We start from the raw sequence: 16,402 nt of genomic DNA on the forward strand, positions 1-16,402 counted from the left end.
CAGAATGGTACACCACATTTATCCCAAAGATATGACAGTATCTTTATACAGGAAGTCACATCCCCCAAAATGCTTTGATGTGGGAGCTTGATTGCTTTGTTTATTAAGTCACTTGTCAGCCAACATAAGGGAGTTTCTCAGTAAGAACATTACCTTTAATATGTAGATATGACACTATTGACCAATGACCTAAGAGTCAAAATAATAAAGTATATGAAGCAATGACTATTTATTATGGCACTCTGAGACGGACTTCAACTATATTTTCTCTTTTAATCTCTAACAACTTTCAAATATGTGCTATTGATCACCCAGGTTCTGCTTTTTAATTAACAACAGAGATGATGACAGATGTAGTTATTTACCTAAGATCATAGAGCAGATAAGCAGTGGAGCTGGAACTGGGCCAGGCTAGCCCCATCTGGAGCCCACCATTAGCTGAGGCCAGAGCACTGTGATGTCTACTCAGACCCATGTAGTAAAATTCCCTCTGCTAATTCAAGTGTAACACCAGATATGCTGAGGTTGAAGCCTGAAACTTTTAGCAATTATATTTCTGAATTGTTCCATCTTAAAGTAAAAATACTTTATAATCTCTCTTTTTAAAATTGCAGCAGAAGTGACCTAATCAGGATCTTTCCAGGCCAGCCAAAGGAAAGCAAGTTTTGACAGCCACCACTATATAACTAGAGTATTTTCTCAGGTAGGGCCAGCCTAGGATGTTGGCTATGTTGGAAGATTGGAGTTTAAAAAACAAAAACAAACAAAAAAACCTCAAATCTTCAAGGACTTCAAGATAGTGAAGAGAGCTAGGTATAAATATCCAACATATGGTAAGACAGAAATATATACTAGTTCTACTTCATGCTTTTTGTTGTCAAACGTCATTGTTTATTTTATTTTCATTTGAGGTATCAAATAATACCAATAAAAATATAAAAAGTATGGGGTAGGAAGTAATCTGGGCTTTACTAAATATTAATGCCTACTCCTAAAAGGCAGCAGCTAAATTTAATTTTTAAAAAAATCATTGGTTTTGCAATGAAATGGAGGAAGAATCACCCTGTTGGGTGGACAGTATCTAGTTAAACATAAGCCAGAAAACACAGTCTAATCAGAATTTTCATCCATTGTACTTCACCTTCATTGTGTTTCAATACTGCCTATTATATCTTTGCAGAACAAATTGATAGAGCTCTCTGATGGCAGTTCACACAGATGTGGTCACTACGAGTCTTTGAAGATGTGAAACCCTGTTTCCCACTTCCCACTCTCATTACTACTCTCCTGAGGAGATAAAAGGTAATCTTTAAATTGTTACTACTTAAGGGAAAAATCCTCTCTGGGTCTCAGTTTTGTTTTCTCTTAAATGGGGTCAGTGAACTAACATCTGACCCCCAGTTGCCACGTGAGACTAAACCCTACACTGAGAAGAGAGAGAGTTCTCATAGAAGAACTCTCCATTTAAAAAGTGGGGAAGATGAAAAGGAACTAGTTTTTTTAGAAGACTACACATTTAAATAAGATAGGCATGGGTTAATGTCAAAAGATCACTCATTACAAGAAAAGTTTCATTCCCCTTGACCAAATAAGGAAGTAACTGAAACAAGTGATAAATAGTAATTGAGAAGGAACAAAGGAGGTGGGGAAAATGATGGAGGAACAAGAATGATCAGTTAGACATAAAAGTTGTCTCCTATCACTCTCAAGCTTTTCTCCGTAGCAAGTGTCTCAGAGGGTTACTTGAGTATCAGGTGAAATGAAAGTCTTTTTCTAGGTAAACTGCTCAATTTAGAACATTAGAACAAAATTTGCCCTATTCTATTTGACTAAATTGTTAAACTGAAATTACAAAAGAGGTAAATCTGCTTAGGGCTCTAAGAAGTGGTCAGTTTATTTATGGAGGCTAGCAAAGGCTGCTCTACTGCCCTTCATGTTAACCACAGTACTCAAAAATATCAATGTCCGGTGCTTAAAATATTAATGTTTTTAGATATCATGGGCTCTAATTCCTTTTGTATCATTTTCTATTGCCACAAATATATTTTCCATTTTTACTGAAAAGCAAACTTTCAGATTTATTAAAATATACACTAGTGAAAAGAAGCAGAGACAAAATTACATTACCTAAAAATGCAAGTAAAGGATGAGGAATTTAATCCTGTTCAACAAATTAACAGAATTTCATTCAGAAACCGCATTTCTCACCATGAACCTCTCCAATATTAATACCCTAGTGAAGATTTTTTTTAAGTCTTTCCATATGGAGCACTCTTTATAATCAAAATACACTTTGCAAAGGCATTAGAAAATATTTCAGAAAGAAATACAATTGCCCTAACATGCATTTGAAAATATAAATCCATTTATATATTCAACCAAACTGCTTTCTCTTTACCCAGTTAGTAGCGGTGGTAGAGGTTCTATGTACAACCACCTGAGAGGCAAGTCACAGGGCATCCTAGCAATTTACCTAGCTGGGTTTTGTTCGGTAGAGTAGGTAAATGGGCGATTCTACAAACTGGAGGTTTTGCTGTTTGTAGAATTTTAAAATGGCCTAGAGCTTTAACAGACGTTGCAAAGTGATTTTAGAAACTTCAGGACACTGTTCCGACGCTCTGCAAAGTTTCAGCTCCTCAGAAGTTGCTTATGCTCCTGGTTGCCCGCTGGCCAGAAGTGGAAGCGCACTCCCACCTGCTGGGTGCAGACTCCCCATCCCAGAAGACAGGACAGAAGAAACCCCACTGGCTGCGCGGTGGCGGGAAGAATGGGGAACCTTCTCAGTGGCCCGAGGACAGTTATTGTCTAATGGTGGCCCTTGGTCTCCGCAAAGTACACAAAGTCCTCCCGGGCGGCCCCCCATCCAACCCGTCCGAACGCGAGAGCACCCACCTGTGGGCGCCAGGTCAGGGAAAGGCGGGTCCAGGCTCCCGCCTACCTTGCCGGGCGCTGCAGGCAGCATTGCAGCGACTGACCGAAGCCAGAGATGTGGGGACTGCAGCCCTCGCGGCCCGGCCTGGATCTCAAGGCCAGAGAGGCTCGGCGAGCTCAGCTCTTGGTCCGCGCGCTCCTGAGCCTGCGTCCCACCCGCGGCGGCTGTGGCCCGGGTCTCCGGAAACGCAGCGGGACTCAGACCACAGGCCAGGGCTGGGCTTTGCTGGCTGCCCCGAGGAAGTGAAACTGCTCAGGGGCTTGCTCTTTCATCGCGTTTTCAGAAGACTGCCTCGGTTTCTCGTGGTACTCTCTGGCTCCGTTTCCCTCCTCACCTTTTCACCGGGGGGGATTTTGAGGCTTATATTATCCGTGACTGTAGCTCTTCTTGCCCATTCTAGGGCTCCCACATTACCTCCACTGCTGGAAGAAATGAGGGGTGCCTAAGGTGGACATTTGTTGGAAAGGGGGAATGATCGCCAGGGGAATACATAGAGAAATAAATGTAATTTTTTCAAATACTTTATTTTACTCAGACTTTCTGGGCTTGGTTCATACATATGTTGTAAACTGATGTAAATCCCCTGTAAAACTTATTCCCTATCCTTTGCTCCAATTCAGAAATGGGCCAGTAGAAAATCTGTCATGGATTTAAATAATGGTGTTTATGGGGTGGGCCAGTGGTATAGCTCCATGATAGAGCACTTGCCTAGCATGCCCGACCCCTACGTTCCAAAGATGGAGAAATATCGAAGTCGTTGCCCCCAGAGTCTTAAAATAAATGTCTCTTCTCTCAAGAAACTTAAAACTAGGAATTTGTCTTTTGAAGTGGAAGATCAACTTGAAGATGTGGTAATAGAACAAGGTTGCGATGTCTCTCTTTCCCTTCTTATAAAAGAAACCTTAAAGGAAGGCTGGCTCAGCAACTATTTCTCTATACAAAGTTTTTTTTTTTTTAGGAATACTATAAATATCTAGTATCCAAAAAAAAAAAAAAGTGTTAGCTTTTCCCACATAGCCGGACTTGTTACCAGAACTTTATAACATAATGTAGAAAACTTGGAGAAATATATGAAATGCCAGAAATTTTTGAAAACCATTATAGATACACTTACTTACTATCTAATAGTTCTTCTAGCCTCCTAATTAATTTTTTTGTGAATTTGAAATATTAGAACAAAAGACTAGTTTGTGAAATGTTATGATATTATGATATTGGCCAATTTATTGTCTTCTCCATATGATTGTTTACCCAGAAACTTCAGTATAATAAAAACAAAGTTTGAATTGTAGACTATAAATAAACTTTTGGTCAGTAGTTTCCAAAATTAAATTCTTAGCATCAGCCTTAAATGAATTCATTGGGGGAAATAACATGCTAATTGGTGCATTTCCCAGTATTTCCCAGTGTACATAACTCTAACAATTGCTGCTTTGCCACTTACTTTTTTGTTTCTTTCCTTTTTTTTTTTTTTTTTTTTTTTTTTTGGAACTGGAAATTAAACTCAGGACCTTGAATGTGCTAGGCAAGTGATCTACCACTGAACTACAGCCCCACAACACAACAATAGCTACTTTGACCACCATAAAAACTCCTGCTATTGTTCCCCAATGAAGCATTCAAATCTTTGAAGGTTTTCATCAATGCACACACAAATTTACTAATAAAGAAAGTCTTTAAATGTCAAATTATATCTAGCATATGTATAGAACAGCCTTCTTGGAATGGCAGTCTGTGGCTACAATTGCTACCCTGACTCTACATTACTTACTATCTGGACTACTAGAGAAATTCTTAGCATTGCCAATCCTTACATATTTCATCTAAATGAGGAGATTAAAATAGTGATATTCAAGTCTCTGCCAGATATAAAATTTTATGACACCCTCTCCCATAAACACATATAGGAAATAGATTTACAATGCATAGGAAAACCAAGTACATTTTCGTATGCTCATTTTCACTGCTTATATCAATACAATCTTGATAAATGGAAAAAATGAAAGCTAAAATATGTTTAAAATTATGGACTGGTGTTTTAAAACTAATCTACTTCACAAGATTTTGTTAGAAAATCTTTAAAAATCTTCCACTTAAAGTTTAAAAATTAATCCTGCTTCATTTATTTATTTTTTTTACTTGAGAACTGAGTGAAAACAAATCTTGTTCAAATGTTATAAGGTAATGTGTCGCTCATTTATTTATTTATTTTTTGTTACTATTGATGTTAATAGCTACTTTTTTTAAGAAAAATATTTCATATGCCAAATCACTATGTAAGAGTTTCACAATGTTCATGGCATTTGGTTCTCAAAACAATGGGTTTTAACCATATTTCACAAATGAGGAATCTGGGTTTTAAGAGTTACAAGTGACAAAACTGGAAATCAATCCTAGAATTGAATCCAAAGCCTGCCTTCTTAATTATAACCCTTCCTTTCTTTTAGTCATGTAAGGCCATTGCCAATGGTTATATAGACATCATAGGCAAGGTTATACATATGCAAATACAGGGATCTCTTTATCCTTGGAAACCACAAATAGAACCAAATCCTACATATATTGTTCTGTCTTTATCATACAACCTATGATAAAGTGTAATTGATAAATGAGTCACAGAGATTAACAATAACCGATGATAAAATAGAACAACTACAATAATATAATACAAGTTATATGAATGTGAAATCTTTTATATTTCTGAAAGTTTTATTTGGGATTTTCAGATTATGGTTGAACAGGTGTAAGTGAAACCATGAACATGAAACTGTGGATAAGGAAGGGCTACTGCTTTGAAATATTGCTTTTGTTTTCCCACAGAGTTATAATTCCATGGAATGAAACATCAGTATCCTTAAAAATGGGCATGGATGGCACTCACAATGCATGATAACTTTGTCACTATTTGGCTGAGGCTACAGACAATCACACACACACACACACAAACACACACACACACACATTGATGTGGTAATCTAATTCTTATATTCTAAATTTCCCAATGCATTTTTGAATATATATTTTAGAAAAAGTTTCACTCATTTTTTTATCTCATTTTTCAGTGTCGAGCACATCTTTAATCAAAGTTGACTTTTATTTTTTTCCCTGACTTCTCCCTTAAGTAGATGATACTGTCTGAAATGTTGGGTTATCTCTTGGTTTGCATTTATTCTCAGGGAAGAGGCACTTAGTAATTCTCACAGTGAGAGGCTTTTTCAGTCGGAATGCCACCAGCAGCGTGTAATCGCAAGTTTCTGATTTTACCTCTGTTACAGAATGACAAAAAACTGCAAGCCACAGTTGGTTTCTTGTTTCTCAATATATCAAACTCTTGGAACCATTGACTTCTTCCCTTGCATTCTTTTTTCCAGCAGCACATTGACCGCTCCGGTATTATTACCCCACTCTGTGGAGATTATAAGGGCCTCATGCTGACTCCATGTTCCAATAATGGGAGAGCTGAAAGCAGTTCGCTGCAACCCTGTTGCAGTTGCCATGGCTGATTTCCTGTGCCTTTGTAAACTTGATGCTTTCACTCCTACTCTTGGCTGTATTTATGCTTTTAGATCCTGGATGCATTTAAAACAAAACTGGTTTCTTCCTAAAGCAACAATCCATTATAAAAGTGAAATGGTTTGTAACATCATAGCCCGTTTACGAATTGGAGAATTTTCTTCTTGATAAACATATCTAGATTTTAGACACCAAGTCATATTATTACCGTAGGGTGTGATACTTCTCATTCGCTAGTTGAAAACTGGACCAAATGCCAGGCACATTTGAAAAATTTCCCAGCCATAAGACTCTTTTATAAAAATGTTTGGTCATTGCTGGAAGGTTATATTCATTTTCTTATTCTTCCTGACATTTAAATGAATTCTGTAACACTACTCTATGTCATACCCTGTCTCCCATAGTGATGCCCACATTCCAATCTCCTGAACCTGGATATAGAGCACCATAGATAGAAGGTGAAATTAAGTTAAGGATCTTGAGAAAGGAAGATCAACTTGAATTACCCAGGTGGACCCAGTGTAATCAATCACGAGGGTACTTAGAAGACGGAGGCAGGAAACTCAGAGTGAGTAAGGAAACTTAGTAAGAAAGCAAATATCCAGTCAATGCTCTTTGAATAAGGAGGGAAGGACCACAAACCAGGTAATGCCAGTGGCCTCCAGGAGCTGAAAAGGGCAAAGAAATGTCAGGCCTGGCTGACCACATGACTGTTAGCCCATGGAGACTGATTTTAGACCTCTGACTTCCAGAATTTGGAATAAATCTGTGTTGTTTTAAGCTGTAATAATTTGTCATAGCAGCAATAGGAAACTAGCACATTTATCGTGATAAACTGGAGAGATTCCTTAGAAGGAAAATCGTTTTACATTCTTCTAAATAAACATATATTAAAGAATACTTAATTTCCTTTACCATTAATTTGCTGAGTGCCTGTGGAGCAGTATCTCATTGCTATTCAGTGGTTGCTGTAGCTCTTTGATATTCCTTCCTGCGGTGCTGTTTGCCTTATGTACTTGCATCTGTTCTCTAGTGACTGAATAGATGTGCTAATCTCTTTTCAATTAGATTGAGAATGACATGTAGAAGTAACCAAGTTTCTGCTTTTACTGTGGCCCACACCCCCACCACCTCTCCACCCACACCCCTGACTGTGCTAACAAGTGAAACTGAGTTTGCTCAAAGGCAACTTGCTTAATAGATATGAGTTTTAATAACCAATGCTATAAAAAAATTTGATGCCAAGAAATCTATTAATTTCTCCATTTCTCTTTTTGGTTGTTTTGGCTTTCTTTGTGAACTGTGTAATTTGCTTCAATTTCTATCCCATAATTATTGATTCAATTAGAGTTTCAGCTATATTCCCTAACCAAATAGAATGTTTTCCTTAGCATCTAATTCACCCTAGGTTTCTCGGGATAAGTACCAATGAGCTTCACCTCTCTATAAGATTAGTAAGTGAACATTGTTCTTAGGTTTTTATTATCCTTATTTAAAAAGAGTTCAGTAAAAAGAATTTAGCTTAGCCTCACACTGCCAGGGGCAAGGTACAGTGCTGGGCAGTGGGCACACAGGAATGAAAAGATAAGTCCCATACTTCTGAACTCAGTCTACCTTTTAAGTATTCTATTCCAGTTTTTGTGGAGAACTATATGTGATAAAATGATACTAAATGGTTCTATGATATTAAAACACTTTTGGACCATTAGAAGATTCAAGAGTATTCTCGTAAGTAATGTTATTGTGGGGGCAGATTACATTATGCATAATTCATAGTAAAGAGACATATTGAAATTGAGAGTGTTTTGAGCCAGAAGGCAATAACAGGAAGTGGTTGGAGAAAATTTTCAACAGGAAGAAAAGTAAAGATAATGTGTTTCAGTCAGTGGTGTAACTCTAATACTGAGCTCAAGGCAGTTCCAAGAACTGTGCCCCTTGACATGATCCAAGAATTGGAAGAGAATATAGAAGGTATTTTCCACACCAACCATACAATTTCATAGAGTAGTGAGTGGCCTGTTAACAATTTAGAAGAAAATGCAGACATTTATTTGAGGCTATAAAGTTAGCTTCAAAAGTCCAAATTATTTTGGACTGTGACCTGGAAAGTAACAAGTCTTTGCAGTCGATATTTCACTTATTCAGAAAAGAAAAAGAAGTTAGAATAAGATTCTTTCCAAAGAGCTCAAAAGGGGGGTCGAGGGGGATAAAAGCAGAAAAATGACAATTTTATGGTGAAAATTCTTACTAAAAATTGAGTTTTAATTCTCTAAATACAAATAACAGAAAAGTTTAAAACATGACAACAATGCCAAGAGAATAGCAACTCTTGTAGGTCTTCTAAAGTTCCTTCTGCTTCTTCTTAACACTACTTAGAATATATTCCCTACTCTCAGAAGGAACAGCTGTGTGTAACCAATTACTCTTTTGAAGAGGACACATATAAAACTCCTGCTGCCCTGTGTACCATCCACAGGAGAGGGCTCAATATTAGTCATTTTTCTATTGCTCTAATGAAATCCATGAGAATTGGTACTTTATAAACAAAAGAGGTTTGTTTGGTCCACAGTTTTAGAGACTAGAAATCCAAATAGCATTGCACTAGCATTGACACGGGTCCTTTGCCTGCAGGTATGGTACATCATACAGGTATGGATAGCATCATGACTGTGAATGAGTTAGAGATTACATGGTGAGATAGGAAATCAAAGCACTAGACCAGAACTCAAAGGGAAAAGGTCTTAAATATCTTAGGGAATCTTCTTAGTAAAGTAGATTTTGAATTTTCTATTTCCACAGGCAGATTATTTCCATAAAGAGATGAGGGAGACAGAATGAGGGATCAGTGTGAGATATTTTTGGGATTTTATTTAAATAACTTCACTGGTTATAGGGTTGTTTAAGGTTTTAAAGGAAGTCATGTATTAGTCTGAATTCTTTTGTATGCACATGATAGAAATTCAGTTCAAAGTTGCTCTTGTAAAATGGAGTATTTTAATGGATCACATAACTATGGACAGGGAATAACGTCAAAGCCTTGAAATAGAAGACTTGCTCACTCTTTTTTTTTTTCCCCTCAAACAACTCCCTCAAAAAGTTGAAAATGTGCTGAATTGAGGCCAACCAAGATAGATTTTGAGTTGTTCTTTCTCAGATCAAGTTTAAAAAATTATGAGGGAGAAATAATTAATAGCATTATTTAAATAGTCGAAAATATCCATGAACTGATGAATGGGGGAATGTACAACTCAAATGTCCATCATGGTGTAACCATACAATAAAATATTATGAAATAAAAAAGAATGAAGTATTGATACATGCTACAACATTGAAATATTTTGTAAATTTAAAGAAGCCAGTCATTTAAGATCATATATTCTATGATTCCACTTACATGAAATGTTTCAAACAGACAAATCTTAAGAGACAAAAAGTGGATATGTGATTGCCGAGGATTTGGGGTTTTAGATAGGCAGAGTGACTGCTAATGAGCATGTAGTTTATTTTGGGGGGGTTAATAAAAATGGTCTCAAATTAGATAACAGTAATGGTTGCAGGATTCTGTAAATATAATAATAATTGCTGATTTTAACAAGATCAAAGGGCGAATTTTATAGGATATGAATCATGTCTCAAAAAATGCTATAAAATTGATAAACAAGGGCTTTGATTGACCTAGATTAATTTAAAAGCCAGTCGTCTCAGTTGGGGGAGTAGAGTGTGGAGCATCCTAATTCATCTGGCTGGGTTAAAGTGCTTCTTTTGAGGCCAATCAATAATGGCTATTGGGGGACACAAATTCAGAGCAGGAGAAAAACATTTCCTAGTCAAAAGTGATCATTATTCCCAGATGGAAGAAAGAAGAGGCATAGGTAGATTATAAAATAGATGCTACAATAAGAGATCAGGTGGAAAAGCCACCTGATTACTATAAGAACTGATCTGACTCCACAGAGCTGTCCCAGGTAGTGCACACTGTGGCATATTGCACAACTACCACTTCCAGGATGTGGCACTAAGCTACAGCTACTGGAAATGTAGCTACTTGGCTAGGGACAACGCACAGCAGTGTTCTCTCCAAGAATTGCCTTTGGTCAAAAAAAGTTGCTTTGCTCAAGTGTGCTTACCTTTCTTACAAGGCATCCTGCACCCAAGGAGATGTTAATGTGGGAAAGCAACTGCCGTGTCCCTCCCCAGCTGAGACAAATCTGAAGGGTCATCCAGTTAAAGTCCCTCCTCCCAGCTAAAAGTATGGCCTGAAGTCTCTGTTGCAACTGCTTCTTGGTTCAATTTCTCCCTTTGCCTTACATTTGTTGTTCCTGAGAATATTTCTCAAACAGATTTCCTGCATGAAAATATCAGGATATTTTTCCCAGATAATTTGCAATAGTTGGTACCAGGGGTATTCCTCGGAAGCAGCCTCTACCATAAAATCGAGCAGGATCATACTCCTATCTCTTAGCATATGGTTTCGATATAATTAATCAATTATACTGAACTGGGTTGGGATGACAGTGGAAAGGAATGAACGAACAGGGTCATTGCTTAGGCATATGAGAATTTGGGGAATAGGAATGATAAGGACTATGGAACTGGATGACTATGATTTATTGGATTTATTTGATTTATTGGAGAAGGAAAACAAATTACTAATGGTGCTTAATCACTAACATAAGACAAACTGTGAAAGACAGAGGCCTCCTTGGCAGTATAAAGAATAAAGTGTCCTACATACCTTTTAATATGAAATAAAGGAACAGAAGTTTAAGTCCTTGAGAGTAGGAGCCTTTGTTGTTTGTTCGTTTTTCATTTTTTTGGATTTTCAACTTTAGCATTGGGTGTTAGTGCTAATAAACCTCAGTGTTACTGATGTACTTACAGAATGATATGTTAGCTATGACACCTACTTCTCTTCATTCAATAGAAGATAGTCTAGAGCAATGTAGTTATACAAGATCACATTTGCCACGAGGTTTAGTGAGTCTGCCTATTTCTGCATCAGCTGTGGTATTAATCATAGTTTCCATGGTTAGTGACAGATTTTGCACCTGAGTCTCCAGAGCATGGACACCTATCCTGGGTATGATAATGTGTACCAGCTAGTTATGATAATGGAACCAGCTGTTTGATTGGACCCTATACAAAGTGGGCCTTCAGAACACCCAGTGGGTAATCAAGGTGGGCCCTGTTCATCCACAGGCATTATTGCGTACAAACATCAGGAGTCCCCAAACTTCAAAACAACAGGCCTCCTTTTCTGAGAACAGGTGCTCCTTGGACAATACACTCCACAAAGGGAAGAGCTCAGGTTACCCTGACAAAAGATCAGTTGCTATAAATAATGCTCAGTCAGTTGTGGAGTACTTAAATGGTATTTATCCATGGGTTGGTGGGCATTGAAAAGTTACATGAAATGTTGATTTTTCCAAATTTCCAACAGTGTTTCACATCTTCTTTGTCACTGATGTTCTAACTCAGAAAGATACTAACATGTGGGCTACTGGGTGGTTATTGAATCTGATGCATAGCAGGGGCATCACACATAGATCTGAGCCATTGATGGAAGGGAGGTGGCAATAACGTTGACAATTGACCATGCCAGGACACCATGAGGCATGGCCAATACCCTCTGGCTCACATTTGACAAACCCCAAAACTGTCGGATAGCTAGAGGGGGCCATGGTTCTGATGTATTAACCTTTGCATTGTGTGGAGGTGAGTCACATGTAATATTTTATCTTAATTTTCCATCACATATAATTATCTCTTCTTGGGAATTTAGTTCCTTTTATTTTATTTATTTATTTATTTTTATCATATAATACATGATAATACCTCATTTCTAGCTCTGGGCAATGGTCTTATAAAAGATTTCTTGGAAGAATATGAAGAATTAGGCTTTTTGACTCTATCCCCACTCCAATGACCAAAACTTTACTACTAAACTTTGAAAACCAGTGCATTAAATTGAATCATAGACATATGGTCAACAGGAATTTTAGTGTGTATTGCTCTATTTATGGAATTGGTATCCACCTTCAGCATCAGTTCATAACAGGAAAGAATGTGTAGGTGTGATCAATACTTTAAGCCATATCAACATGGATTTTTTTATTTCTAATTAATGCTTTCAAACTATGATTGAAATATGGCTTTATGTATATATTTACCTATATGCGTGTATATATATATATATATATATATATATATATATAATTGAAATGTGGTGGAGTGACTCAATAAAAATTACTGAAATTTATGTGGAAAAAAAGTCACATGGTTTTAGTACTGTGTATCTGTAATTCTCTTCCAAAAGGTGTTGTAAAAAAGAATGAAATAATTTTATTTCATAGTATGCATCTTGCATTTCATGGTAAGAAAAACCAATTCCATGTTTGTAATACTTCCAGTTGGATTTAATAATTGAAAATTGTCCTTATGGTTACAAGAGGTTTAAGATGGTTTCAAATTAACACAAGAGGAAAATACACAGGAGAATATAACTGATAGCTAGACAGAGATGACTATTCTGCTCCTATAGATAACCCCATGGGAACCAGAAAATATTTCTGACAGATTGGTAAGTGGAAATTTTGCTTATATTCTCTTGAATTATGTATGCTAAAGTTCAAATCAGAGGACCAGTATAAGTAACATGTATTTAAAAAAAAAAAAAGAGTTTTGAACAATTCAGGCCAATCCTCACCCTGCTGGGCTACCTAAGATGTACTTGAGAAAGACAACCAACCCACCATCCACAGTCATCTTCCCTCCCACCCTATCTCCACCCGATGGTAAAAGGCAACTAAGAGGATGGAGTACTTTTCCTCCCTTTATTTTTTTCCAGCTGGGCCTCTTTTTCCTACCTTAAATTATGGGGAAAATCTCAATCACATCCATTCTCTACTAGTTGAAGGCAGGGTTTCTCTTGCCACTGATCTATCACTCAACCTGCAGAATAACTAAAGCTCCTGGGATGTACTGGAAACAAAAACGCATTGCAGTAATGGCAGTCTAGAGGAGGTAGCAAGGAAGCATTCTGAATTCCCTCTGTCACACAAGCAAATCTAGTTTTTGCAAAAGCTGACTGGTTGCCATGGAGCTTGAATAGTGTTCTAGTACTCCTCAGAAGAGTTCACTCTGTGATAGACCCTAGTCAAAAAAGATCACATGCAATGGACCACCTGCAGCAGGAGATGTCAAAGCTTATAGAAAAGTTCAAGCAGAATCAGATCTCCTCATCAGAGAACTGTACCATGGAGAGACCTCACAGAAGGGTTTCCCATAAGTCAACCAAGTATCTCTGTGGAAAGCCCATGACTGAATGCTGGCCATTGGCAACTAGAGAGTGTGGGTCATAAAGATTAGTCATAACCAACAGAGGGGTTTACCATGTCATCCAGTGAAGCACAGAAACATATTTCCTCTTACTATTTCCCTTATTTTTAAAACTGCATGTTTGACATTTGAACACACTTCTACCTTGTGACAAAGCTTACTTATTTTTTTACATTCGGCAGCATTCCAATTTTAATGTATCTATGCATCCGAATGTGTGTTTAGTGTTTTCATCTCCCCCACTCTATTAAAATCATTCAAAGGGACCTATCCTCTGTTTTTATCACCTATTATCATGTTAAAAAGAAAACTTATATTGTTCCCTAACAAATCTTTGTTTCTCATTCAGATTTTCTTGTTTCAGAGAACTAAATATCAAGAACGTTGTTACCTTGACTGAAAACTGAGTCATTTTGACTTTTTTTCTTTCACAAAACTCATTTGATTCATCAGAAATACTGTTATCTGTCAAAATTCAGCATGTCCAATGAGACTGGGAATATTAAAAATTAATTTTTACAACATATGAGTTAGATTTTTCAACAATCTAGTCAATACTGTTTCCTTCAACTTCTAAAGAACTCTGCAGGCAAAACATTTCTTAAAGTCAAGAACACAATGACTAATTTGAAAAAATTACAATGAAAAGAATTAAATGTTTCCTCTATGTTTGCAGTTATTTTTAAATTTATGCATGTTGTGTATATACCCCCACTGATCCATATCCATTGATCCATATCCATATGCATGTTGTGTATATACCCCATGATCCATATCATATGTGGTATCAATCACATGAGCACAAACCTACAAAAGACTTGTAACTGTTCTTCCTGCTTCTGGTTAGTCACTTACAATTCATTCTCCACATATAAGCTAAACATAAACCAATTCTGTCACTTTTTTGCTTAAGACAAAACAAAAACAGAAACAACAAAATATCAATGAAAAATCCAAACTCCAATGACTTGCACTACACTGGCAGTAAAATCCATGGTACTTCCATGGCTTACAGGGCCCACTAAGATCTGAGACCTGCCCATCACTCAAATATTATCTTTCTACCTTGCCTTCCTCTTAGCCCACTGGCCATATATGAACCTCTTTTCTTCACCTCAAGCATGCCATCTTGTTGCATCCAGAGACTTTATACTTGTTCTTCCTAAGTATTTGCAAGCTTTCATTTTCTTTTCGACTGTTTCAAATCTAATGTCACTTTTGCAAAAAGTTCTTTTTTCCCCATTTATCTAATGTCCACACTCCCATCACTCTCTGTAGTAGTTCATTTCAGGCCTATTGCCCTGACATTCCAGGAGCACCCAATGGAACAGGTTTACATTATAAAATGAAAGTTTAAAATACATAACTGTGGGACAACATGTGTTATACTAATAAGATAGACCCTTGGGAACCAAAAGTCTCCCACTTTGCTATGGTTTGAAATGACTCCAAAATTCATGTGTTGGAAATCAAATTCCAATGCAGCAGTGTGGAGAGGTGGGACCTTCAAGAGATGATTAGGTCATAAGGATGCTGCCCTCATGAATGAATTAATTCCATTATCATGGGTTCCTTTTATTAAAGGATGTGTCCCACCCCTTCTCTGTCATGAGGTGAGTCCCTCCACCATGTAATGACGACACCAAGAATGGCCTCCCCAGATGCAAGTCCCTCAGTCTCGGAGATACCTCAATCTCCACAATTGTGAATGTGAGTTAATAAATTCCTGTTCATCCTGAGTTACCTAGCCTGCACTATTTTGCCATAGCAGCACCACATACACTAAGACCCACCTCCAGCCTGAAATGGTATGAGGCAAAGAGCTTGCAGTTGTAAAGGCTCAGACCAATCCAATCATATAGCCTGAAGAACTCTACAAATATAGGCAATCTCTAAACAGAACAGGGGGGCATGAGGAGGCATATTCACTCACTACTTCATTTTATTTTTCATGCACTAATCAATAGCTTGCTACTACCTATTTGCCCATGAATCTGATTGTTGTCTGTATCCTGCACCATAATGTTAGCTCTAAGAAGGCAGAGGTATTTTGTTTTTGTTTTTTGCTTTTTGTTTTTTGTTTGTTTGTTTGATTACTCGTCCTGTCTCCCTCTTTTTTTCAGCATTCTTTTAGAATTGCATCTATCATGGATGTAGAGTGCTAAATAAAGTAAAATTTGGCTTTAGGGAGAAAATGGCATTTTATTCAATATCACATCATAGTTTAGATGCCCTGAATAATCCATAGATATATCAAGCAAAGTCCCAAAAAATAATAACCACATTTGACTTTTGTTTGCCTCAGTTAACTCCTGAGAAAAAGGGATTAAAGCAGCACACAATTAGGCATTTCTGGTCCCCTGACACCATAATATTTAGTAACACAATTTCATAAGCTGAGGTCCCCTAAAACTAAATTCAACATGTACTCATCAAATTTAAAAAAATAATAAAATATTTTTATTCTAGAAACAAAGATATCTCTTTTTATTGAGAAACGAATTCATCCATATTTCTAATATTTGCAGATATTTTCCCAACTTGGTAAGAATTCTCCTGTATTGAGACATGTTTCTCTGAAAGGTTTTAAACTGAGGAGTTTGTGTAGTTTAAATGGCA

The 16,402-nt window shown here is 37.1% G+C and overlaps 1 protein-coding gene across 4 annotated transcripts in view; it reads right to left on the bottom strand.

Moving 5' to 3' along the window:
- BANK1 (B cell scaffold protein with ankyrin repeats 1) overlaps positions 1-3,200 on the bottom strand; it is a 328,435-nt gene extending 325,235 nt beyond the window's left edge. For 2 of the 4 annotated variants that reach the window (XM_079153818.1, XM_079153816.1), the window contains exon 1: positions 2,893-3,200. In XM_079153818.1, coding sequence (XP_079009944.1) covers positions 2,893-2,962 — 70 coding nt within the window. In that variant the 5' untranslated portion in view covers positions 2,963-3,200. The remainder of the gene's footprint in view (positions 1-2,892) is intronic. The other 2 variants (XM_079153817.1, XM_079153815.1) reach the window with 1 other exon arrangement.
- Positions 3,201-16,402: the final 13,202 nt, after the last annotated feature.

This window comes from Sciurus vulgaris, assembly GCF_902686455.1.
Source record: "Sciurus vulgaris genome assembly, chromosome: 9".
Lineage (NCBI taxonomy): Eukaryota > Metazoa > Chordata > Mammalia > Rodentia > Sciuridae > Sciurus > Sciurus vulgaris.